Genomic DNA, 27,759 nt, shown 5'->3' with positions numbered 1-27,759 from the left:
AAGACTGACCCCTTAATTGCTCCCTGTGTGCAGGTCGGTGCCTTGCATGGTTTCCCCCGCCATCGGTGTATGAATGTGTGTGTGTGTGTGAGAGAGAGAGAATAATTATATATTTTTTAAATAAAAATAATGTTCATATACAGTATCACTTTTTGCAGTGGTTGAGACATCTCACTACTCATTGAGACATTTAGATGCTGGAGTAGGGTAGGACATGTACTGGTTGAAAATAAGTGCAATATCTCCCCATACCAAGCAGGGAATCATCCTGGACAAGCAGTAGATGGATACCATATAGCTCAGCTATAAATACATTCATTATCTTCAAATCCAGGGTACGGACATGAAACTTACAGATTGCCCCTTTAAAAATGAAGATTCAAACATATGTATGTATTCACATGTGGCTGAAGCATCCACAGGACCATTAGAATGCCCTCGTGAGAGCCATAAAACTTCATAAAAGGCAATAACAATATGTTCTCTATAAACAACTGGATTTATGAGCAACACGTACTGTACGTATGTGCAAGAATGTTTTCTTAGCCAATGTGTTTGTGTTCCCTGCAAAAAATAATGGAACATGACACCAATAATGAATAGTATCAAATCTTTATACATGTGTACTGTCCAGTTACAGTTAAAGGTGTTTTGTGAGAGCCTAGTAGTTATACAGGACCTTCATATTCCGCTGCTTATCACACAGGATCTACCATTTGGAAAGAAGTGCATTATACCAAAATTATTTAGTTTTTCTTCCACTGCACAACTGCACTGTACCATGATCATACTGACACAGCGGGATGTTTCCACATTACATTTATAGTAGTGTAGTAGAGCCTCTTAACCCATTGAAATCGGGGAAAGCACAGTGCTATTTTAGATTTGAGTTGAGTTACGGTAGCTATTCAAAAATAGCAGCTCACCGTGTGGCACTTTGTGCCTCGCTGAGAGCTTGTACATCTGCTATTTTTTAACATCTTTGAAAAATCTTGAAAGTGTTTGATTTTTTTTAACACAAATCATCTCTTCTGTGCTGTCCCAGGCACAATACATATTCAGATGGGGATTTTCAGCCAAATAAATTATCAATCTGGGTGTCACTGGTCCTTGACATGAAAACTACACTGCATTAGGAAGGCATTTGTAGAATCGGCCTCAGGTCTTAATGGAAGTATGGAACTATTGTAATGAGCCCTGTGTGTCTGTGTATGTCACTGCCTGCAAATCCATCCACCAGTACTGAAAACACCCTCAACTACGCACACCTCTAAGTTGCCTTGTTTTCGCTCGGGTATGCATGTTGCCTACAGACTACATATAGCCTATTTGCTTCTGTCCCACTATCAGTGCATCATTATGGTTTTGGAAGCAATTTTACAGTACATGTACAGTACATGTGCAGTGGAAATACTTAAAGGTCCTTGTCCACACACCAAGCACTAACCAGAGCCGTCTACTTAGTGTTACACCATCGAGGCGGCAGAAAACGGTGCCGGTCACGTGGCCCATGTACTGTTACTAGAAAAGGTGACACATGCCCCTAGACTCCAGTGCATTCTGTAAACTTCCGGTTCAGGGCTTTGTCACTATTCGCCAATAGGTGTGTTGTGTGGAAGACGTGGACCAATGAAGTGAACTCTCATCTCCTTCAATGGCTCTGACTATAACTATATTGTTCACCCACTGTCATCGACATAGTTGTGGTGTGCTATCTTGAGTTGAAATGTTTTTTAAAAACAATATCTTTATAGTTAGTGGTTGGTGAGGATTTCAGACAGTGTATCAGGGTTAGTGTACAGAATGCACGGCACATAATGGCTTGCTGATGTTGTGTTGTGTGATTCAGTGATATTTCATTTTACAAAAGATGACAGATAGCTGCTTACAGGTGCTACTGACCATTACATCGAGGCATACAGCAAAGCTATGTTAAAGAAGCTGCGTGTACTGTCATTTTCCCTTTTTTCTTTACTCAAGAGCCTGATGTCCTTCAAGCATACAGTATCTACTCATGAGATGGGGAGGTTGTTGTCATAGACATAGATCATTGTAGAAGTACACGTTTTTCACTCGCTGTGCAGTACCGAGGTGATAAATAGATTTTTCTGTGGGCAAAAATATGTTGTATAAAATGCATTCTCAAGATGGTGATTGTGTGTGGATATATATACATACTGTAGGCATCTCAGAAGACTGTCTGTGTGCAAACAGACATTCTAGTCTAGAGTTTAGATCCACTCTTTACTAAAGTGCAGTTAGTTAATTACTGTGGTGCAGCAGTGTCAAGTGTTTGCTGTCTGGGAAGGAGTTCAGAGAACAAGGCACCATAGGAGACACTGGCTAGTTTCCACTCACTCGCCGGTTTGTTCACCTCCAGCGTCTTATCGCAGAAAGAGCGAGTGAGAGAGAAAGGACAAAAGTTTGAAGTGCGCCGTCGGATTCACAAACGTACGTATCTCACTGGGGTCGAGTCTGCTTGTGAATTAATCTCATCCTGCTCATTGTTCTCCCTCCTTTGTGTCTATGTACAAAAAATAAAAAAGGAACCACCTCCCCCGGCTAATGCCACCGGAGGGACAGAGTCAGGGCCAGCGCGGCGAGAGCTAGCGCACCGCCTCTCTCTCTGTGACCCCGGTGTCGCCCTCTGCATCCGTTCCTGAGCCTCTGGGGCTGGTCTCCGTCGTCGTCGTCGCCCGCGCCGTGCTCGAAGCGCTGGCTGCTGGAGGAGCACTGGACCAGGGGCATCTGGTAGGAGGTGGCCCGCTTCTCGGGCCGGTCAGGGCTGGAGCCGTCGCTGGGCCGCTGGCCGTTGTAGAGCAGGTAGCGGCCGTGCGCGTCCTGCTGCATGCGGAACAGCTCGTACTCTGTGTGCGGCAGGCGGATGCCCAGCGCCACGCAGCCGTTGGTCAGCGTCACGTCCTGCTCCACGCCCACCTGCCAGGAGCCCTCTGCGCCGCACTCATTGCCGTTGAAAACGTTGAGGAGGGACGTGGTGGCCAGGTCCATGGGCTTCACCCGCATGTGGTTCACTGGAGGGAGTCAGGTTGACATTTTAAAATCAATGGCATAATTATCACGTCCCGTCAGATCCAACGATTGACTGCCAAGCACCACATTTTACCACAAAATTACATGTTTGTGTATTAGTGCTACAGGGGTTGTGAAATAACAGGAAGTCATGTGTGTTTTGTTTTAGCTTTATGTTGTTTTGTGATATGATGCACTGATTGGTTGGCACTTTTAATTTCGTTGTACACGTTGCAATGTTACGGCTCAGAAGTAAACAAATATGGGGTGCTTGTGCAAAGGGACCTGGGTACGAATTCCAGTACATGAATGTTACACAGATTTAAGCTTAATTTATACTCCATTGCACAAGTATGTGTCGCCTGCCAACACGTTAGCTTGTAGAGCAGTTCTTTCTAAAAAGTATGCTTTAGACAACATATAAATTAGACTTTAGGCTTGAAAGCTACCCTGCCCTGTCATCACGAGCACACTGAGCAACACTAACAATTCCAGCCAACCTCAGTTCATCTTCCCATTCTTGTTCTATTATTGTAGATACAGGCGACCAAGAGTGACTTGCATGAAAGTCACAACACCCACTTAAGAGAACTTATGTCCCTACACTGCAAAAACTCTGTTTTACTCTTGAGAGTGTGGTGTCCATTACGCTCTCAGTGCAAGATCTGTTATTTTTCTGTTTAGAATAGGATATGCAGGCAAGATAGAATAATGCAACTTTAGAACGAGAGCCCTATTGGAAGGATTTCTGGGAGCAGGGTGGCAAGGATCCTAGGAAGCAAATGTCCAAGTAAAATGCAATCATGTGATCTACTTCACACAATCGACCGCCCAGCCGAGTTACCTTTGAAGACAAACTCGGTTCCTCCCATGACACGCGTGGAGTGCAGCCCCCGGCTGAAGCGTCCGCGGGCGTAGATGGTGAAGGTGGGGTGTCTGCAGATGGGGTCAGAGTAGTGGTAGTAGTGGCCCTCCCAGGTGTGGTTGTTGTCGTGGAAGATGAAGTGACGGGTGAGAAAGAGGACCTCGGGCCGAACCTCACAGCGCTGGCTCACCCACTGGCCGTACAGGCCGACGGTCAGGTCGGCCCGCGGGGGCAGGATGGGAGGGTGGAACTCGTCCGAGCGGTAGATGATGCGACAGGCGATGCAGCCGTGGTCGTGGTTCTGGAAAAGATAAGATATACAAAGCCTTTGAAAATGGCATAATTAACCTCTTAATGCCCTAATGTATATATACTTGGTTGTACAATTTATAAGCGCCCACTCACACACACTCGCACGCGCGCACACACACACACACACACACACACACACACACACACACACTGACAGCAGAGGAACCAAGTTGCTCATCGAGAGCAGAGAAAAGACAGACCAAATCTACGCTTGTTTGGCTGTATAGGATTGCTTGATAAATCTCACGTGGACTTTGGCATGAGCTCATTCCTGGGCTCAAATGTAAGCTGGTTTGCACACTCCATTGATAAATGAGAGCCAGTGAAGGAGCCAGGAGGCCCAAGTGGCCCCTCCACCTGCTGAGCCACAGCTGTCCTATTCATTGGACAATATAGCGAAATTGGGCAATATACAAGCTCAAAGGCGCATTGCCATGCCTCGTGTGCTTGTAGTTCTGCTATTTTGATTATGTATGTGATCAAGTGGTTAAAGTACAATCCTCCTTCTTGTTGCTATCTACAGTATGTAGCAACATTCGGCCTCAGTCCAAAATGGGTTAATGCTGTTGTATTGCCATATAGCCACGTTGAGACTATTGAGCAAACCTATAACATCAATTGTTCAGGTATGTTGGCTAGTTTGATTCATTGCACGGGCAAAATGTATCGATGGACATGTGGAAGCGTTTTAGTCCAAAAACAATATAACAGTAAGGTTTATTATATTTATTTTGTCCAAAAATGAACATATTGGTTTGGAATTAAACTCTTCATTTGATATGATCCACATGTCAGCGGCGAGGTTTGCAACAGCAGAGTTCAGATTGCCATTGGATACATGGCAGAGACTGGAAACCCTCTGCCATCCGTGTGCAGCCTGTCAGCCTTACATGGTCTTTTAATCAATCACGGTCTGAAGTTGTGTCGTGAAATCTACACAAACGGCTGGACTGGAGTTGAGAGGTGAAGAGAGCGGGAGAGTGAGAGAGAGAGAGAGAGAGAGAGAGAGAGAGGAAGGAAAAGAAGAAGGAAAAAAAGAAAGGAAAAAACAATTTCCTTTGTGAGAAAACCTCAAGAGAAGTGATGGAATCCGGACAAGGTCCTGGAATTTTCTCAGGGCGATCACATGATTTACTGAGAAAGACAGATGTCTGATGCCTCGACGCACACTAACGCAGACAACAGTGCGGTGGGTGAAACAAACGATGTTGCCAAGTCCGCTTATTATGAGTGAATTTGGACTTGTTTTTTCTATAAAGTTTTTATTTTTATTTGGGATTCCGTGTTTAAAACAGTGGTTCTCAAACATTTTCATGTCAAGGACCCCCAAATGAGTATGTGATGTATCCGCAGACCCCCCCCCCCCCCCCCCCCATCTGAAAATACGTGGCACCAGGGACCCCCATACAATATTTGTGGTTTGCATGTTGTGATGATGTTGAGATGTTTTTGAAAATAGTTTAGTAGCTTGTAAATCGACTATTTTCAATTAGTCGATTGATATTCTAGGGTTCAAGTGCTAAAACCGGTTGCTTCTTTTGGGCTTGTTTTCGCAGACCTGGCTGCTTGTTTCTGGTGCAAAAAACACTGGAAACAAGCGCAGCTTTTTAACATGAAGAACAGCAGCAACGAGAAGAACCAACCAGGCACTGAGGACTCGTTTCATTCACTCTCATATTCATAAAAAGATGTCCCGTCGAGGCACAAATGACCGTTAATCACATTCATCGTTGCATGACATGTCTGGATTTGTAGGGGAGCCTCCGGATTGGCCCTTGGAGACGCTAAGGAACCTCAGACTAGACAGCTGTTGGGCTCTGTCCGCGGAGAGAGAGAGAGACGACTATTACTCTGGCCTCATGGGACGTGAGAGCTGGACATATTTATTCCCCCGTCGAACAAACGTGTTCCAAAGACAAAAAGGCCAGGGAGCAGTGGGGGGGGGGAGTACATATTTGTTATTTGAGGGTGGTCAGAGTTTTTAGAACCACTTCCCCCTCCCTCCTTTTCCTCTGTCTTCTCCCCCCAGACATGCGTTGTGCTCGCAGAGGAGATTTAAAGGCTGCAAGACAAGGGGGCCAATCCTAGCGGAGGAAAAGCAGGAGTTTTCTGTGCATTCTTTCAGCTGAAATAATTCCCGTTCAGGTCCATATACCACCTCAGTGTGAGGGGTTAATGGTAGCACTGGAGAAGAGGCCTCTCGTGAATCCTGCACTGTGTATAAGAAGAGGTGTCTCTGCATGTGTGTGTGTGGGGGGTTATGGTACTCATTGCATGTGTGGAAAAGATGTTCCAGCTCTATAGGAACTCTCAGCTCATAAAACAGAGACTTGCTGATGGCACTGTAAAAGTACAGGGCTCATTCCTGAACGCCTCTCTAAAAAGTCATGATACAGTCAGACTAAAAGTCTAATTCAGTGATTCACAATCTTTTGACCCCCATTTGATCCTTTTGTTTTTAATCTCTGGGACCCTAATTTACTCTGTAAAACCCTTCAACTCTGACAGTGCACAGATGGAACTAGAATTAAATGTAGGCTACACAGAGTTACAGAGACCTGTAAGGCCCTGGTCCATATGGACCCCTGTTGGTCACCTTGTCCTTCGACAAGCAACATGGTCATGTGATGTATAAATTAACCACTTTTTTTTTAAAGTTTTTTACATTCGTTACATGTTTTTCTTTGGTGAAGTGCCTCATGTTGCTGTTGTTGTTGAACAACATTATTTTCCTCTTCAGAACTAAAAACCCACTAAAATGTTATTGCCTGTAATTGTTTTTAATCATTTATGTGCCGTCGGCATGAAAAGAAACTACAACAACAGAATTATGCTGCTGTTTTGCCACTTGTATCACTGCTTCAGATCGACCCAACAACAACAGCCACAAATGAACACATTTGGCATGGAGAAATGTACTGGGCTTGGGACCAGCCCCCGGGTACGCCAGTTAAGATTAATGATTCGGATAGTTGCCACGGAATTAAAAATCCACCCCCCTCCAAAAATAATTAACCATTACAACTTCAAGTTTGTGCTAGGAGGTACTGAGGGCAAGTTGTAAAGCCCCATTCAGACCGAAGAAGCTGCTTTAAAAAGCAGAAGCAGAACTCTAAAAGACGCAGCTTTTTTTTGAGAAAGTGGGCGTGTACAAGGTACCTGTCACTCAAGCTGCCTGGACTGGCTGTCTGGCTTTGAGACGAGAGACAGGCAGTTTGAGCAGATGCGCATTTGAAAGTCTAAAATGTAAAATAGCGACTGTAGAGGAGAAATAATTATATATTTAGTTACATCATAACCTATGTATGGATGAATAAATAATATAATCTTGGTAAACTTGTTTGTAAATAACCGAACGGACGGGATCTCAATCCTCCCCGTCTTCAGCGCTCATGTCTCCCCCCCCACTCCGCTCTCGTCTCCCCCAGGCCACGAGCGAAACCCTCCGGGCATTTTTTTAAATGGCGGCTCTGTATGTAATGTTAATGTTGATTTAGAAAGAGCATACCGTAGAAATACAATTGTATATATCCAGCACGTCGTAAAAGCAATTAAAACAGCTTATGTTTACGTGCGATTTCCGGACATTCAGTCCCAAGTCTCCCGTGGAAGGGAGCCCCCATCTCGGCGCTGTCTGTCTGTCACTGACCTCGGCTGGCTATATGTGGCAGTAGAGTCAGACCGCTCCTCCACCACCCCCACGGCACGGACCCTCACCGTTTACACTACAGCATCATTACATTTAAAGTTTGCTTTTAATTAGCAGATGATGTGAAACATTGTGCCAACTAGTAGTAGGCTATGCATACTTTAATTACTTAATTAATAATCAATATCACGGTGATATTATCACCGGAACGGAGTCCAGTGCAACGGACCTGTGCACATGCATATCATACAACTGATATAAACTTTATATCAGTTGTATGATATGCATGTGCATAGAGAGATCAATAATTAATAGCCTTTATAATAAAGGCTATTAATTATTGATCTCTCTCGCGCACACACACACACACACACACGCGGTGCATACGACGCGCTGGGGACTCTGGACTTTAGTTCTTTGTCTATAGACTATATATATATATATATGCTCATTTATAAACCGTGTGTGTGTTTAGTCCACGGTCAGAGACAGCTACGGGGTTCAGTTGTTCACCTCGGTGGGAACCGGGAGGGGGTAATTACTGCAGGGGCACTGAGAGAGAACTGGCTCGCAAGTGAGCCCCGTGTCGGCTCCTCCACGGTGCTCAATATTTCTCACACACACACACACACACACACACACACACACACACACACACACACACACACACGTGTTCTATCTATCTATAAATATAGGCTAGTAGTATCTACTATCTTTCAACTTTTGGTATGAGGTTCATCGATAGGCCTACATGAACGCAATAGACCAATTGAAATGATTCCCTCAAATAAATCTTATATGCGATTGGTTTATCGATTCAGAACGCAGCAAACCAATCACAAAACATGGGCAACATATTGCATAAATAGAGGGGGTACATACAACTGATATAAAGGCTATTCATTATTTTTTAAAGGTATGATCAAGGCCCCACTCCTGTAGTACATTACTACAGGAGTATGTGGTACAGCGCCACTGTACCACGGTGATAGTGCCTCGGGTGACCTGCGGCCAGACCCCGTCGTCGAGGAGAAACCTCGAGCTTTCCCCTCGAGCGAAAGTGGACCGACTTCTGGACCCTGTGGCCCGGCCCGCGGAGGACCCCCTAAGTTGAGACTGGGTGTCGAGGAGCGTAAACCAGTGATCAACCCCCTGTGCTCAGGGCGAGGTCCCGCGACAAGGGCAATTAATTTTAGTGCGATGAAACGTCCCGCAAATCGTCTCCGAGCACACACGAGGACCGGCACAGAAACCCGCTGAGAGCGGGCTGCTACTCCCCTCTTCTCGGGGAAGGTTTTGGGGAAAACTGTTGTTTGTCTATCTATCTATATCTGCTAATTTATCAACCGTGTGTGTGTGCGTGCACTGTTTAGTCCACAAACAGTCCACAAGCGACGGATAGCGTTCTGGAGAGTTCAGTTCAGTAGTCCATCCATAGCTTCGATGAGAACCGGAGGGGGGGGGTGAATGCACGATGACTTGTCCCCAGAAACGTGACACTCGCGACGGCACACGGAACACAACCTGTTTTCACCGCTTCGACAACTTGTTTCTCATATAAACTTTAATTTCTATCACAAAATATGCTATGGTCTTGCCAAATATCCATTCATATTTCATATACAGCCCATATTTAAAAAGTTTATTTTTTAATGCGGACAATTGGCTCGGACAGCTTTTTCAAAGCTTTTTGGTTTCGTAAAATGAGCTCAACTCCGCCTCCTCAAACCACGCTGTGCTCTGATTGGCTACACGCAGATTTTTAAAGCTCCAGCTTTTAAAAGCTGCTTTAAAGTTAAGGTTCGGTGAGAAAAAAAAAAAGCAAAAACAAAAAAAAGCTATTCTTCCAGCTTTTAAACGCAGAAGCTGTTCTGCATAGAGATAACATGGGACGAAGAAGCAGAAGCTAGCTTCTGCTTCTTCGGTCTGAATGGGGCTTAACACAGAGGGATTAATATGTTCCCACCCCATTTTTATCTGTCTGGAGTAGTTAATTGATTCCTAATTACTAATTGTTGTCTCTTGGTAGGATCCACATGGTATCAAGGGGAGGTTTAGCTTTGTGTTGGGCTGACAACAGACCACAGCCAGGGCAGAGAGCTGCAAGGCCTTAGTTGGAAGGTATATAGACAGAATCCAGGTCTGGTGAGTCGCGGGCCTCCAAAGCAACTCAGTGTCTTGGTCACCTGCAGGTGCAGCAGCAAGCCACGCTCCTGGAGGAAGTGAGTATTTTTAAGTTTATTTTATACTTGACAGCAATAGTGGAGAGAGACAGGAAATGCAGGGTCCGATTGGAACCTGGGACAGCTGTGCAATTTCTGACATACTGAGCCCTAATGGTATGCACTCTACCAGGTGTGCTGAGCCCTAATAGTATGCACTCTACCAGGTGTGCTGAGCCCTAATGGTATGCACTCTACCAGGTGATGACCAGATCAGTCTATTTATAACTGTCTGTCATTCATGTGTGAGCTGATGACAGACTGACCTCTTGGACCAGGTAGTAGTGGTAAATAATAAATAATAAAAAATATATATATATATATATATATATATATATATATATATTTGTTTAAAGAGGAAACAATTGAAGTTAACTACCGGTGATGAACTGCATCTTCTAAAAGAAAGACTTTTAAGACACAATACAAGAATATAAATAAGACTGTCTCTGAAGTGGACATTTATTTTCACAGTAGGTCTGTATTTAGCCAACAGTACTACAACACCCTGCTATGGTTGCTGGAATTCTCTGATTATACCAGACACAAAGCAGAACGTTACCAGCCTGACATCCTATTCTTCTTTTATTCAGAGTGAAAAAAAGGAGAGAGACAGAATGGAAGAAAGAAAGGGAGCGTGTAAACTTTGATACAGGCCCCAGGCATGCATGAAATCAGACCTGGTATGCACTCTGGAATAATTCATAAAGGCCACATGATTCCAAATTCTAGGAATACCACATGTTGATCCCTCCCAGAGATAGGCTGACAGGGGTTTCACGTTGCCCTGCGTGGGCCAGGGGGGGGGGGAGTTCCTTCTTCCAGGCAGTGCTCTCACTGCCCAGTCTGTGTGTGATGTGATGATGAGTGCTGCTCCGTACTCTGTTTATATTATGATCAGCTATACCAAGGCCCCTATCATCCCACCCCAAGTACAAATGGATGTTTATTTAGACAGCAGAGTTGAACAGCATCGCGGGGTAATCTCTGTAAAGGGGTGACGGGCTAAAGCTTCACTCTAGGATTTCATCTAGCAGAGCAACTGCTGCTCCGACAGTGTAAACAGTGAAATGATATCCCCGGTGAGGACGGCGGATGAATGGGTCCTTTCTTAATATTAGATTTAGAGGATGAGGTCGGTATTTGCACCAGGGAGTTGTGCGTGCGTGTCACTGAACGTGTTGAGCTTACAATGGCAAAAATGTGATAAGCACAAAAGTCGGGAGGTCACATTTTATACATTGGCTACTCCAAAAAAGCAGCCGGATATACAACCACATAGCACGTCATGCGAGGAATGCTACAAGCTGTTTGAGAATCACGCACCAGTGGTGTAAATTAGAGTTATTGGTATTTTACTCCACTACATTTATTTGAAAACTTTAGTTACTAGTTACTTTGTAGATTGTCATTATTACAAAACATATATTAAACACTTCAGCCCTATACACATTCCGGCCATTTAAAAATAGCTTGTAGACAGTATTGACACTTTTACTGAAGTAAAACATTTGAGTATACTTTTCCCACCACTGCCACCACTGCTCTAGCAGAGCCCGGGCAGCCTCTGCACTGACCTTGGCGTTCTGCAGAGCGGCCTGGTAGCTGGACGGCCTGTAGTACATCCTCTGGGCCGGCTCGGTGTGTATGTCTCCCAGGAACAGCTCCTCCACCAGGTGGTCCAGGTTCTGGTGCAGGTACTGCTTCTCCACGCGCAGCAGCTGCAGCTCGTGCATGGCGAAGTTGAGCTCCCGCGAGCAGTCGCAGCCGCCGTCCTCGCTCCACAGCTCGTAGCCGACGTTGGGCTCCCAGGGGCCCCGGTTGCTCCGCACGGCGCCGCGGCAGCTGCGGTTCAGCCGCTGGCTGAGCTCCTTGGCCACGGTGGCGGTGTGACACACCACCTACAATTTACAATGTGGGCATTTTAGCAAATGCTCTTAATCAAGTTTACAGTAAGAACATAATACATCAAATGCATAGAAATTGTCATCTTCTAGGATCATAAGTAAACAAAGAACCTCTAACGGTACAATATCTGTACATTTAAACTACAAAGAACCTCTAACATTTAAACTATTCTCACTATTCAGATCAATAATGATCTGCATCTGTCTGCATAACATGCTATTTAAATGACATTTTTAGCCTTTACATAAGCCTGCAAGGTCGTCAGGGCTATACTAGGGAAAGCACTGCGGGTTAAGGGTCGAGTCCGAAGAGGTGAGTCTTCAGACTACGGCAGAAGATTGGGAATTTGGGAGTGAGTCTGCACTAGTTCTAATTGCAATGGGGAGTTCATTCCATAGTTTGGGAGCCAGAAGGGAGTCCGCACCTGGGTGCGGTGCAGCTGGTAGTCTGCCTCGGTGCCGCCGCGTATGATCCAGGAGGCCTGGCGCAGGCGCAGGCGGCCGCGCACCACCAGTGTGTAGGTGGGCGTGCTGCAGTGGTTGTCGCCGTAGTAGAACTGGTGAGCCTGGAAGGTGTTGTTGGGGTAGAAGCGGTAGGAGCGCGTCAGGAACTCCGGGCCCGGTCTCACCTCACAGCTGAGACGAGAGACCAAACAGAGTGGAGATGTTCAATAACGGCACATGCAGCTTGAAGACCATTGTATGAATTAGAATGATCATTGGTTCTCAAAGTGGGGTTCGAGGACCCCTAGGTGTCCTCGAAAATAGCTAAATTAGTTAATACAGCATCACAATCATTTGAACCATTTTATCCATATTTTATACTTTGGTTATTCAAAAATAGCAGATGTACATGCAGCGTGTCACTCCGTGCTGCATTGCAAGCTTGTACATCTGCTATATATTTTTAAAAAAATATCTCAATAAATCTTCTCTTCTGGGTGTCCCTGGCACAAAATGTGTGCCACAAAACGCAAGGGTCCGCAGCCAAATACAAATATCTGGGGGCCCTTGAAAAAGTTTGAGAACCACTGAATTAGATTTCCGTGTTGGGATTACACCCAATCCAGAGTGTCCATCTAACTCTGAGATGGTTAAAAACTGACCCGTAAAGATCTGTCCACACCGAGAACTACAAGGATAACTATAATCATACTGTTTTAAACTTTGTTCCAACTCAAGTAGACGGAGGAGTCCATGCACCACAACTATAATGACAGTGCTTTAAACCCTATCGTTGGAATCACTTTCAGAGCCTTTTGATGAACGATAGAAACACGCTATGCTGGCCAATCGCAATCCATTGGAATTGACAGTCACATTCAACACGTCATGTTAAACATGTTTACTGAGCATTATGCTTCATTTATGATTATCATTCTGGGTGTGGAGTGGACACAATCAGAGTTAAAATAACACCATGATCTTTCAGTATGGAAGTTCGTTGCAAAATATTAGAGAGTAAATAAGAAAATGTCACTGTCACGGGGCAACCCGTGCCCTATAGACACTAGAAGACTCCACAATGTGAAACTAAACATTACAAACACACACTGCACAGCTGCTTCCATTAATTGACTGTCTTCAAGCTCCTTGGAGGTGTGGCTATGTGTAGCATCTGTGACGGCCCCCTGGGTATATTGTATTGTACTATATATTAGGGTGTATAGTATATTATAGTATGTGGTCTGGTGTACTTTATATATTATAGTTGGTATTCACTTTGGTTAGTTGTTTATAGTTCTTTACTTTGCTTATTCTAATTTCTGTTCTCCTCCTCTTGCAGTGGATTGGGGAGCAGAGCTGTGACATGACAATCAGTCAAGCGGCGGCACCTGGGCCCGGTGCCGACGCCCTGTATATAAGCCTGTCTCCCCTGTCCCTTCCTCAGCTCTGTAGTATTCAGTTCTCCTCTGCCCTTCTCCCACCATGCACCTTTTCAGCATTTGAGTTAATACATACAACACGCACACACATCTCACTCATGCATACACGCACTACACTACTGACTACTGATTTCCACACCTCATCTGTTTGACCTTGATTTGGGTATGATTTAACTTAATTCTTATTTTGATCACTTAAATAAATTAATATTTCTTTTGAGTACTGTGTCTTCCCTGTATTTTTGTTGTGTACTTGGCTCCCCTAGGCCAGGTATCTAACACACACACACACACACACTACTTATCTGTGTTGCCTAATGCATAATTGTTTTGTGTTTGATGTGATGCCTTGGAAAACATTCAGACTCTATGAAGGAAATGTGTAATTGTATAGTTGGTCTAACTCATGGGTCATGGTTTACCTTGTTTGAGTAGATTGGTCCAATTACTAATCATTGTGGGTGGGGTCTCACCTGGTATATAAGGGAGGCTTGTGGAAATGTTTGGGAGGGAATCCTGAGTGGAAAATGTTCAGTTTTGCTTGAGACTAACAAAGGAGACAACTCCAGGGGAGATCTGCCAGGGCCAGGAAGGCATAGCCTGGTTTCAGTTCTTGGTTTGTTGTTTTTCCTTAGTTTAGTTGTCAAGTGTTCATTTCTTACTTTCTGTTATGTGAAAGTGTATTGTTAAGTCTTTATTCTGGAAGTATTATTTTTGCCTGCACAGTTGAATCCGGCATGGGTCGTTCACTCCGTGTTTTGAGGTCAATAAAATACCAAAAGAGATTTACATTCTTGGACTGTCGATTCTTGGAGCCTTGGCCGTTCGGGCAACTTTACAGTCACTATCAATCAATTTGGTCTTCCTCAAAAAAAAGAAAAGAGGAAAGGAAACGGCGTGATAAACACTTTTAACTAGTAACACCCTGATATGTCTTGGCTCAGGGAGGAGGACGCCCCTGCCATGCAGAGTCCCGTCGGTGCCTTGAGGGAAGGAGAGACGGAGAGAGCGATGCCACTGGCCCACAGATGGCGCAGGAGCGAGTACCTGCAAAGGTGGGCCTGTTGCGATACCCTTATCGTATTTTGCATATAGATTATAATTTAAATGACCTTTATTTACCTAAAACTGTTATTGATTATATGAATTTTGAGTTATTCCCTACGGTAAATCAATCTACAGCAGGGGTCTTCGACAGGGGGTCTGTGACCCCTAGGGGGTCCTCAGAGTTACTGCAGGGGTCCACCAAACCTTTGTGTGATAGGAACTTGTGATAGGGAACATTAGCCGAAAATCTACAAACTATGCTGCTTCTAGATATTGTAGCTATTTCCAGCATTCAGCTATTTTCGGCAAAGAAGGTTTGGTATAGGGAAAGCTTTCTAGGGGGAATACTGGGGTATTAAGTCGTTAACTGTCTGAGTGAAAATACACATTCACATGAATACAACACAACGCTACACATTGACAGTGCTGTCAAACAAGTCTATATGAAGCTATCTATGAAAAAGTTTAATGAAGCCCCCTCCCCCCATCTTCATTCAACTCTTTCATAGATGGCTTAAGTCTCTCTCTGAGCTAAGGGGTCCTTGGAATGAAAAACATTGAAGACCCCCTGATCTACTGCATAACAATAACATTCACCTGGTTGACACCCAGTGTCCCTCGATGTTGGGAGGCATCTGCACGGTGATGCGGGCTCCATTGTGGAGGTGCTTGAGCATGTGCTGGCACTGGGAGTCCTTCACTGGTCGGCCAAACGTCTTGGTCCTGCTGTCCGTGTAGTGCAGAGATGAGCCTTCACCCCAGCCTAGGGAAACAACAGAAAAACAATAGTCAGTGATGCAAAGTAACTAAGTACATGCACACGATGGGCTCCATTTTCGTCACTGCTAAACCCCTTGGGCTATATCTTACGCTTATCCCTTATCCCTAAACTAATTTGCCATTTTTTTACTATTTAAAAAAAAACCTTTTAAAATAGTTCAAATAGCCGATCTACAAGCTCACAATGTAAAAAATGGCAAATTAGTTTAGGGATAAGATGGAGCCCCTTATCCCTAAACTTCTTTGCCTTTTTTTACTATCTTGAAAAACAATAGTAGTTCAACTAGCCTACATTGACACGTTGTGAGCTTGTAGATTGGCCATTTTAACTATTCAAAAATGTTTTGCAAAATAGTAAAAAAAGGCAAAACAGTTTTGGGATAAGGGGTTTAGCGGTGACGAAAATGGAACCCTAGCTGACTTTTTTTGAGCGGTGCCAACCGCTCCAATGACTGGCCGCGTGTCTCTATGTCTCAATGTATGTCTGTCTATAATTTGGGGTACAAACAGCTGCAATAGAGGGTATGCGCATGCATCTTTCTACTTTTGGCAAGTACATTTTGATACCAATATTTTTTTCACTGTTCCTCAAGTCATTTTTGAATTCCCGACTTTTTCTGTACTAGTAGTGTTTTATTGCAGTAACAGAAGTACTTGTTCCAGTGCTGCCAGTAGTGCAGTTCCGGTGATCATCAGACACATTAGCTTGTAGATCATAACGACAAGCCCAACATAGGGATGCCAGGTTGGAGGTTTTAATCGATTATCCTCAATATACAGTACCTCCTCAGTATCCATGCTAATCCAGCAAAGATGATAATTCATTTTGAGAATTCAGGCTATAATATGGTAGCTGAAATAGTCCTGCTATCCGTGTGAAAGTATTTGTATTTATTAGAGCGTGGAGGTGGTGTATTCAACATATGCAAATTCCTGTCTATGTGCTGCATTCAAATCACGGGGCGATGAAACGGGAATATAGATTGTCGTCACACAAGACTGCTGTTGCCTCAGCGCTTCATTCAGCACTGCCCTGTGGGACATATTCCGCCACTTAATTACGGGCAAATCTCCTGATGTGCAAAGCCACCTCTATAATGACTAAACCAGAGAGCAAACAACATGCTGAGCCTTCAGGTACACTTGGATCATTCTTTGGAGTCTCCTGATGTTTGGAGTCTCCTCTCTCTTCTGTCGGGACTTTGAAGTCATTTGTTGATCTAATTCAGTCCATTTTACTCTTTTCATCACAGAGAGATTACCGGGCATTACCATTAATCTGTAACGTGGAGAATATGTGGAGTTTCAATATAATGTACAAATCGGGTATTATTGGAGTCTGGAGAATAGAATCTAAAGTTCTTAAAACAAGACATTGTAACAGGGCACAATATGTTCATGACTGTCCAACTCCTCAAGACAACACAGTACACATAAGGGGTTGCAAACCATTCTATTTAAAAATAGATAAATAGTTCATTCCCTATCCTGTCAGCATGCCATCCGTGCACCACATGAAATAACAATAACTCTTACAAAGGGAGGAGCTCACAGGGATAAAATATCGGAAATTAAAGTATTTTTCAAAGCCTGGGGGCAGAGGATATCCAAAGAAAAGCCTTCAAAGCTCACATTCCAAGAGATTTATCCCATTATAATACTGTAATATCATCAGAATCTACCTTGAAATATGAGGACTTTGCCTTAAATTCATTCTATTGAACCCTACTTGCCTGGCAATATCATTTAGCGCCATGGAATGCTGGTGTAATTATGAGGTTCATTTGAGACGGGGTGCACAGCAAAACTCTGACAGTTATTTGAACTCTGAATGCTCAATTATGGGGGGGGGATTTATTTTGGTTAAAATAAGTGTTAAATGTATACCTCCACATTAAAATAACTGGGGTCTGCCTGTTTTCAGGTGGAGACCAACTGATTGGACGCGCTGGAGAACCAATGAAAGTCACATGATCTCCTCAAAGGATATCCAATCAGCAGAGAGAACTTAAGTGCAATGTAAGTACGAGAAAAGGAAAAACAACAATCACACATTTGTAACTGGAACCCTATCAAATTCATTTACTTGCCCTGATGAAGACTCTGTTAGAGTCGAAACATGTCGGCTTCTTTTAACTTTTATAAATATAGTGCATCTTTTTAATCCTACCCTCTCCTCATTTAACTTTTTGAGAGTGCTCGGATCGCCGCCTTGTCTTTAGTATTCCAGTCCCACTGATCTTTGAAGCACCAGATCCTACTTTACTTTATTATTTTTTGCATCTTGATTTTCTTTTTGTCATTATCAAATTTAAATTTGTGGATAACATTGGTATGCTGACCTGAATTTTTTCTGTTTTCTGGAGAGAAACCTTTCTTTTTGAACACTTTTTTTCTAGCAATGATTACTATCATACTATATAAAGCTTTAACCTTTTAACAAAATATATTCATATGTATAACTTTCACCCCTTCAACACTTAAAAGTATAAAGTGCAGATCATTTTCAAAATCTTTCTTTTGTTTACGTTTGTCACAAGGCAATGTTTGCGTTACTGTCCACTCTGCTCAAGATATGTTAACAGAATAAGTAATGTGTTGATACTGTATCATCACATGTGTGTTTCCCCAAATTTAGACACATGGGGGAGGAGGGGGGGTGGTGGGGGGGTGGGAGTACTGTCGTAAACAAAACGCCACACCCTGTTCCAAGGGTTTACACACTGACAAATCGTGAGCATTCATTTGACTCTGAGAGTGTACAGACCGATCCCCCCCTGTGTATAGTATGTACCAACCACGCTCAACACCAAAGGAGGAAACTCAGAACATTTGATTACGATGATTGAAAGCCTTGGCAGAGAACAAAAGAAAGGTGGTTCCAGCTGTTTGAGGCTCCAATGATACACTAAGCGGAGGTCTTATCAAAGGCTTGGTGTGGTAGAGTACAGACGAGCACATCAGAGCCCTGGTGCTTTGTTGAAACACCGGACTCTAAGCGCACATGATCCTCGTCCTCAGCTGGTGGCATTAGTAACGCTGCACTGCTGCCTGCCGCCGCGCTCATATCAAAGAGGAGGGGAGAGGCTTTGCACTTTGCTTTGAGTCTCTGGGAGTTTTTTTTTAGATATGTAGGCAACAACCGTGTTTGCGGTCATTGCTGTGTAGGGTGTGTGTGCGTGTGCGTCAATTGTTATATTGTTATTGTGACGTGTCAATGCGTTTGCATGCAGGCCTAATGCAGCTGTCTGTGTGTGTGTGGGTGGGTGTGGGTGTGAATATACTGTAACTGTGCTTGTGTGTATGTGGATTTATTTGGTTGTGTGTGATGGTGTGCGTACGTGCGTGGCGAGCTTTTGTAGCACCTGCAGCAGAGTCTGAACCGCAGGAAAAACCCGGGGCCGCTGCCAACATCTTGTTTTCACAATGAGCACAGCAGAAATGTGTGTGTGTGTGTGTGTATTACTATATTTGTGATGGCCAAATGTCCCCACAAGTATAGTAGAATTTCCTCACTGTCAGGTGAAAACCTCATATCGTTGCTGTCCAGAGGAAACCTCATAACTCCATTTTTGAGGTTTTTTCCATAAATCAGTGCTAATATTGAACACCCTTTATGTCTGTGTTGTTTTTCGAAAATATTGAACCAATGGAAAGTAGCATTGGGAAAAACCTCTTAACTCCATTGGACCCTCAAACTGTCTGCTAAAACAGCTAACTCCTTGCTAGTTGCTCCTTCTCATGCAAGTAATTGACAATATCTAAAGTCACACCACCAACTTTGATGAGGCAGTATTGCATAGGATCAGGCATGTAGAGGTTGGCTTTAGGGGCGGTTGTGGGCTGTGACGTGTTGTTGTGAGCTTGTAGATCTACTATTTTTCACCTGTATTTCTTGGCTATTTTCAATGCCGTCCTATAATTGTGATGTCCTCACAAGTAAAGTAATACAAACCTGTGTGTGTGTGTGTGTGTGGGGGGGGGGGGGGGGGGTGACGGACTGTGGAGAGAGAAAGCCTGCTGAGATGTGTTATGTAAACACCCTTTTAACCTCCCCACGGGTTCGTTCTTTCACTCACACATTTAATACCAGGTGAAATTTGGCGTATGGGACCTTGAAATATACACACACACACACACATGAATCCACATGTATGTTTATTCCACACACGTAAGCATAGTTATATATAGATACACACAGTGTCTTTCTTTTATGTTATAGTTAAAGGCGTAGTGAAACAGAAATGGTGGACATTATTTTGAAATTTCAGACGGTTTCAAGTTGAAACACAGCTTTGAAGTTTCTGAACCAATCAGAGCATCACATTCCTTCAGGCGATGGGACGGTAGCTAGGGACGGTAGCTATGCATGGAGTGTGTTTGTTTACAAGTCAGATGGTCGGCCAGCTGTACCAGTTTACTGATATGTGGCTTATTTCTACCCTATAATGTTTTCAGATACATATTTTAGCGTGATGATTAAGTTGAAACCGAGTAATACAGTCTGGATGTTATCTTGAATGGGAATAAAAAAAGGAGGATTTCTGTAATCAGTAGCAGCTGTGCTGGACGGATGCGCACATATGGGGAATTAAACAGATGAGCTTCATTTTTATTGGCTTTTATCAATGTGGGCCTCGACACGTCATCACGCAGTACGTTTTCGTTTTCAGGAAGTAATACAAATTCGATTTTTATAGACTTTCGATATAAAAATACACAAAAAAGAGAATTTGCCCATTCTTTTGGCATCCATTGTTAGGTATGCCCATATGATGACCATGGATATGGTCTAAAAGTGTTTCACTACGCCATTAAGGGCCTTTACGGAGAAAGCAAAGTACACACACACACACACACACACACACACCACACAGCATGTAATGTAACTTTTACTAAATCATCAGTCGTGGGGGGGGGGGTGGATTTATTTTCCGTAGTCTAATGTGTTTTTATAACTTGATTGCTGGCTGCTATAAGCAAGTTGGCCCTCTGGGATCATAAGGATTTATTCAATACAAATGTGCACGCCCGCGCATGCACACACACACACACACACACACACACACACACACACACACACCCTAAACCATGCACTTCCATCGAGGTTAACTATCCATGTGGAATTATGAGGGCTTAATTGCGGTTAGGATTTGCACTGCGTACGGCCGTGAGAAGTGTAACCCCCTCAGGACCACTCAGTTTGAGGTGAGGCAGATATTATAATCCTGCAAACTTCAGCCAAGACGAGAGAGTCTGGATGCTGGAAAACTACTCAAGTGGTTCTCAAACTTCTTCTTGTCAAGGACCGACCCCCAGTTTTATTTGCCCGCACACTCGGCCGATCTGAAAATATTTTGTTGCGGGGACTAGGGATGGGACGGTAATTGTTATTATCGTTGTTGTGATAATGAAACACTCAAAATTATTGTATCGTGAAGATTTTACATTTATTGAGAAATTGTCATAGACTAGGATGAATTAGCTTTTGTTGAGCTGCAAATTCAGTACCACTAAAAGCCTCTGTACTTGATAAAACAGTACCACTTAAACCCTCTGAACTTGATAAAATGGTACCACTTAAACCCTCTGTACTTGATAAAACGGTACCACTTAAACCCTCTGTACTTGATAAAACAGTACCACTTAAACCCTCTGAACTTGATAAAATGGTACCACTTAAACCCTCTGTACTTGATAAAATGGTACCACTTAAACCCTCTGTACTTGATAAAACAGTACCACTTAAACCCTCTGTACTTGATAAAAAGGTACCACTTAAACCCTCTGTACTTGATAAAAAGGTACCACTTAAACCCTCTGTACTTGATAAAACGGTGCCACTTAAACCCTCTGTACTTGATAAGACGGTACCACTTAAACCCTCTGTACTTGATAAAACAGTGCCACTTAAACCCTCTGTACTTGATAAGACGGTACCACTTAAACCCTCTGTACTTGATAAAACGGTACCACTTAAACCCTCTGAACTTGATAAAATGGTACCACTTAAACCCTCTGCTTGATAAAACGGTACCACTTAAACCCTCTGATAAAACGAACCTGTAAAGAGCTCATTTGGTACGCTCTTATTTCACTCTACGCAAATTAATTCGCCAAAAATAGCAGATCTACAAGCTTACAACGTGTTGAAACCAGGGGGGCAGTCAGACAGATTTTTGTGAAGCCACTAAGGAAATGAAAGTTCATATAATGGCCTGTTGTGGCGCTATCATTGGGCTCAAAAAAACCCATAGCCCCATAGAAGTCCATGTATTTTGGCCCAACTTCACCTAGACTGTATTACCTTAATAAACATGGTCATGAATACTTTTCGCTTCCAGTCACTAGTTTAAAGTCTCATTTCTAATGTCATAATATTCTTTTTGGAAAATGATGGCCCCATTTATAAAATTTTTTACCATAAAGTCGCGCATGTTCTGAGGGGCGTGGCTACCGTTACAGTTCATGAACGGGATCCCCCACCCACTCGAGTCAAAATAAAAACCAACGAAGAAGAAGGGGGGAAGTCCCGCCTCGTTGTCTGGGCCAGCCAATGGTCAAACTGGGCTCAAACGGATCTTGAAAGATGGCGACTTACAGTGCAAGGGATTTCAGGCTTCATTTTACGTTCATGTTAGACCCGGGGAACGCTTTGTCCATATTTTTTACAGTCTATGGTTGAAACGAGGTTGTCTGTCGGCTACTTTCGGTGAACATTCCCCCCAGAATAGGGATGCTGGGGATTCAAGTGCAGGTAAACAAAGGTCGCATTCTAAGTTTTAAGCATATTTTGAAATGAATTATCGTGTCATATCGTCCCATCCCTACCGGGGACACCCCATACAAGATGCTATACATTTTTGTGTTTTCATGCTATACATTTTTGTGATTTTCATGCTATACATTGACTCATTTACTGTAGACCTGAGGCCGATTCTACAAACACCTTCTGTAACAACATATGTTCCAGGTCTAAATGGATTAACTCATTTTATTAGGGACCCCCTGGAACCCCCCCACAGACCCCACAAACCACTGTACTAGAGAACTGATTCAGTCCCTCCTCTAGAATGAGCCATGCTGCAGAGCTGATAGCATCTGTGCAACAGCGGGCCGGATATCATGGAAAGTCTGCTCTAAGAGTGCTGATAAGATGCTGCTATCTCTCATTCATTAGCACAGTGTTTAAACAAGACGGGGCCTAATGACAGCATGGCGTCTAATGTGGATCTGGGACTTCATGTGGCCAGTCTATGACGTCAGAACTATGAGTTCAGAACTATGACGTCAGAACTATGACTTATGGAATTTCTTAGATTTATTTGTTTGTTTTAACATTTATAAAATTATCAAAATATATATTAAAACTAAAACTTTGAAATATACTGTATAAATACAGTATCCTTTTTTAAATGTAGGGGGCTTTTACTCGAGTCGTGATCCATAGAAATTGGTCTGTGACCCATAAACCGGTCCCGACCCACTGTTTGGGAAACAGTGATCTATGACATCAGAAGTCATAACTATGACTCAAAGTCGGTCATCTCCTTCATTGACTTCCAGTGTAAAATTTAAGTTTTATTTATTATTTATTTACGCATAAGAAATATGACTTATACTTCCCTGGATTACTGACAGTGTGAGCGTGCACAACAAATTTGGCGCTAATCGGTTCAGTGGTTTGTGAGATTAGCCCAGCACACCCAAACGCATGCACATTGCACAAGCAGACAGACAGACACACACACACACACACACACACACACACACACACACACACACAAAATAATGCTGGTGCTAAATGGCTCTAAAAGTGGTTATTTGGCTCGTACTCATGGCGCTATAGAGAGCCAACTAAACTGATCTGAACCAATAGAAAATCTCTAAATAACCACACAGCGGTTGAACAGGTTCTTTAACCCAGGGATCTTTGAGGGGGTTTCAGAATCAAAATCAGTGAGCTTGTAGATCTAGGCTATTTAAACATATATTATTAACAACAAAAATCTTGTATGGGTGTCCTCCTGGAGTCCTGGCACAAAGTATTTTCGGATGGGGTGTCCACTGCTTTAATTGTACGCCAGCACAGTGCTATATATATTCCACCTCGTGTGTGTGTGTGTGTGTGTGTGTGTGTGTGTGTGTGTGTGTGTGTGTGTGTGTGTGTGTGTGTGTGTGTGTGTGTGTGTGTGTGTGTGTGTGTGTGTGTGTGTGTGTGTGTGTGTGTGTGTGTGTGTGTGTGTGTGTGTGTGTGTGTGTGTGTGTGTGCGTGCTTAGCCCTACAGTGCCACCACACCATAAAAAAGCATTTGTATACGGTGGGTACATTAGTTAGTGTAAAGACATCCTAACTGTAATTATAGACAGTCCTCTGTGTTCATTGAACTCTGCATTTGTACTTTTCAACACTGTACTGTGCATGGCAAAAGTGTTCATTTTACTCTGCAAGTGTACAAATTGGTTACATTTGTACATTCATACATACAGTTTCAAATGAATAAATAAGCACAGGGGATTCATTTATTTTGACTGTGTGTACTGCTGTACTGCATGTTCCCTGGTCTATTTCATTCTCGGTTTTCACGTTGTCTAAATAAAGCCAAAATACGACCCCTGTGCAGCCCCAGTAATGGTGCAGTGGTTAAGACGTTCTGGACATGTATCCTAGATGACCCATAAACACAGTAAAAAGTCCTGAGTGTTCATTGAACTTTGAGAGCGCTTAAATTGCCAGAGCCTTCTCTTCACTGTCTCCTTCTCCCCAGCTTCTCTACTTACTTCTCTCAATAAAACAGAAAGACATTAGTCTTCCTAGCTGGGTTCCCTTTTAAAAGGACAACTGTGGCTTGTTCTCCCTTCTGGCTTTTGGGGATTTAAAGAAAGAGCATGTAATTGGAAAGTACCTAAGCATAACTGATTATATAGAGGGTATGCGCATGAATAAAATGATTGGTTAATCGAGTGGCAAATCGAGTGGCAAAGTGACTTGGCAAAGTGAGTTTAATGTTGTTTAACGTTGTTTAATCCAATCAGATAGGACTTTTCTGTTTGGATGTATGGGCTGTCAAGGCCAGAAAAGTAGTGGGTATGATGATGATGTCACGCGCATACCCTCTATTTGATTTGGGATATAGTTATTCCTCTGATATCAACTTTAATTACTGTGAATAAATTCAAATTTGTTCCCCGGCACGTTGACGAGAGCCTTCAAGCATTATGAATAGTGCTGAATTTATTCTTCCAATTTTCCCCTCATAATACTATAATGGAACTAGACTTTAGCTATTGCACTTCTCAAAACTGCAGTACTTCTCAAAAAGTACTGCATGTTGCTTTACACGCAACAAGCTTGATATCCTGTGATGTCTCATGATAATTTGCCTGTTTCTTTTTTGTTTTCTTTACATGCGTGTCATATTTGATATTGTCTTGTTAACTGACCTTTTCCTTTGTTTTCATTCTCTATTGATTATTTTGGCAAATGCAAATCATTGTATTTTGTATAGAAAATTATTTCTCTTTTACACCTGTGAAGTTGAAATGAGGAAAAAAGGAAAGGAAACTTTCTAAAACATATAGGCTATTTAAAGGACTCATTAGAGCCCTAGTTCTGGATGTTTTATAAGCTTATGAGTAAACGCCTGCCCTGGGAGTATTTCTGACCTGCCTTCTTAAAGTTCTCATTACAGCCTATAAGCCACCAATAGCTGAAGTTGAACGGCTGACTCTAAAACCCCTTGCCGGTCCCTCAACCACTTTCTCAAACTGTTGCTCTCTATCTAAATCAAAGAACCCACAAAAACTCCCAGAGCCCCTAACCACGGAGAACATTTCCAGTTGGACAGAAACCACCAGTGAGGTAACAGTTCTGGGACCCCTGACAAAGAGAAGGCAGCGGAGAAAACCAAACGTCCCATGCCAGAACATCCCCAAGACAAAGGACAATGAGTTTAACATTAATCCATAGTGCCCAGACACACTGCACAGAGACTGGGACTTTGTGCTGCGGGAGATATTGAAAGAGACATGGGTAGTCACACAATAATGCAGAATTTGTACTGATGTTATCCGCTCCGTAACAGAGAAAATGAGACACAGCTTGAATGTCTTTTCTGGCATCTTTATCTAATTTCGCTTTAATCAACCGTTCATTTCCACTGGGATTAAGAGCATCTTTACCATGGGCCAGTCCCAAGGCAAACATCAAGACAAACCAAAGTTGCAGGCAAACAACAGCCTATAGGCCTACAACAATGGATGTAAACAAATAATCCAGTACAAAACAATTACACCAGACGTTTATACCAAAACATTCTGTCTACTGGCTTGCCCACTCGCTGGCCACATTGGTGCATAATGACATACAGTACTGATTATGACTGATGAGGTATCATGTTCAGGCCTAATAGGGGTCGGTCTGTCTGTCTGTCTGTCTGTCTGTCTGTCTGTCTGTCTTTTGCATTATTTAAATTTTCAAAGTGAGCACCATCACAATTCCTTGTGTGTCAATTTGTTGTGTATCTCCGTTCCAAGTGCTCCTGAGATCTCCCCCACCACCCCATACATTTACAGTGCACACTAATCCATGCTGACAACTACATTTTTATTGCCGCCAGGAAAGGCTGCAATATGCGCCACTTAATTGAACGTTAGATTCACTTAAACACACTTAAGAGTAAGTGGGTTCCAAAATACCTTTTCTTTTTTTAATCTCTACTGGTCATTTGAAGTTGCAGCCAAAAAAACGTGCCTTTAGACTGTCATTGGCAGCAGATGGACTGGGTCAAGTACAGTCCAATAATCCTCTATTCATCAAGACTGGGGGGTTTCATCCGGGCTGGACGTTTTAAGTGGCCTTTAACTCTCCACATGCTTTCATCTGTGCAATAGCCCAAGGCTATCCTTTTTTTTATTACCCTCACCACTCAAAAATGTACATCATATGAACATAACTCACCGATACCTTATTATTATTATTGTTATAACTCCCTTTGACCAGTTAGACTAAATTAACAAAAAATATGTTTAAAAGGAAAGAAAGGAATCTCAGAGATAAGGTGGTAAACAGGTGTGATTCAGAAGAGATGTGGCCCTCTGCCAACTTCTTTCTGAGGTGCCACCTGATAATGAGTTTTAAATCAATGCTTTGTAAATGAGTAACGGAAAGGAAAAATACATTATTTCATAAAAGAATGTATACAATTTCCATATTAGGCTACAACCATATTTTGATAAATTATTGTGCAGGAAATGACTTCACATGTGCTCAACACTAATACACTATAATATCTATAATAACATGTCTGTCTATGATAACCTTTTACCAGGATTTCCCATACCCTCCCATATAACTTTACATTTTGAAACCAAATCTGACAGTATATTTTAAGTGGCATTTACTGTCAGAGTTACAGAGTTGGCGACGTCAATTTAACCAGAACCCCTAAAGGAACGCGATAGTCTCTGGACCCCTCTTTGAGAACCACTAGATATAGCACAAAGTTATAGTAACAAAGTAGTCTATAGTTCCGTTCCTTACCCCAAAGAGCAACGAGGACTAGTATAAACGTGGACTCCATCCTGCGTTGATATCTGTTGTGAACTTGACTTGACGGCTCACACTTGGAAGTTGAGAATTCCTTTACGCAGCGTGCTCGGTGGTTCCGCGATGATGAGTGCCCACATCATGTAGCTATCCACACAGTCTGCACAATAGGCTTAAAGTAAAAAACACTTATCTTATGAAGACAAATCAAACCATCTGTTTGGTAAATGATAGGCTTACGGGAAAAGAAAACACGCCTGGTGAGTATAGTCCCACAAGTTCAAATGTGTCATTGACTTTCCAAGAACAACACAACTAAAAACGTTTTCACATGATTCTTAAAATAAAAATAAAAGCTGCCGTTTCAGTGCGACGATAAGATAGACGTGTAAAAACATTCTAAACCCGTAGAAGTAATTCAGGGGATAGTTTACTATACAGAAAGCATGCAGCAGCCCAGTGTTTTGCTCACGTCCTTCGTGCGTCTTTGCGCCCCGAGGAGTGTCTGAAGCA

At 43.0% G+C, this 27,759-nt stretch overlaps 1 protein-coding gene across 1 annotated transcript; it reads right to left on the bottom strand.

The window, feature by feature from the left end:
* Positions 1–596: 596 nt before the first annotated feature.
* On the bottom strand, positions 597–27,759 carry LOC308325031 (protein APCDD1-like). Its single transcript, XM_080777409.1, has 6 exons — positions 27,241–27,759; positions 15,516–15,681; positions 12,411–12,621; positions 11,656–11,979; positions 3,875–4,196; positions 597–3,032 (listed from the first exon to the last, which is right to left on the bottom strand). Exons 1-6 carry the CDS (start codon positions 27,278–27,280, stop codon positions 2,563–2,565), a joined length of 1,533 nt encoding a protein of 510 aa, XP_080633535.1. The 5' UTR covers positions 27,281–27,759; the 3' UTR covers positions 597–2,562.

Source organism: Protomyctophum bolini (genome assembly GCF_963924005.1).
Source record: "Protomyctophum bolini genome assembly, chromosome: 12".
Lineage (NCBI taxonomy): Eukaryota > Metazoa > Chordata > Actinopteri > Myctophiformes > Myctophidae > Protomyctophum > Protomyctophum bolini.
Note: the sequence above shows the minus strand (reverse complement) of the source record. Positions and strands in the feature narration are given on the sequence as shown.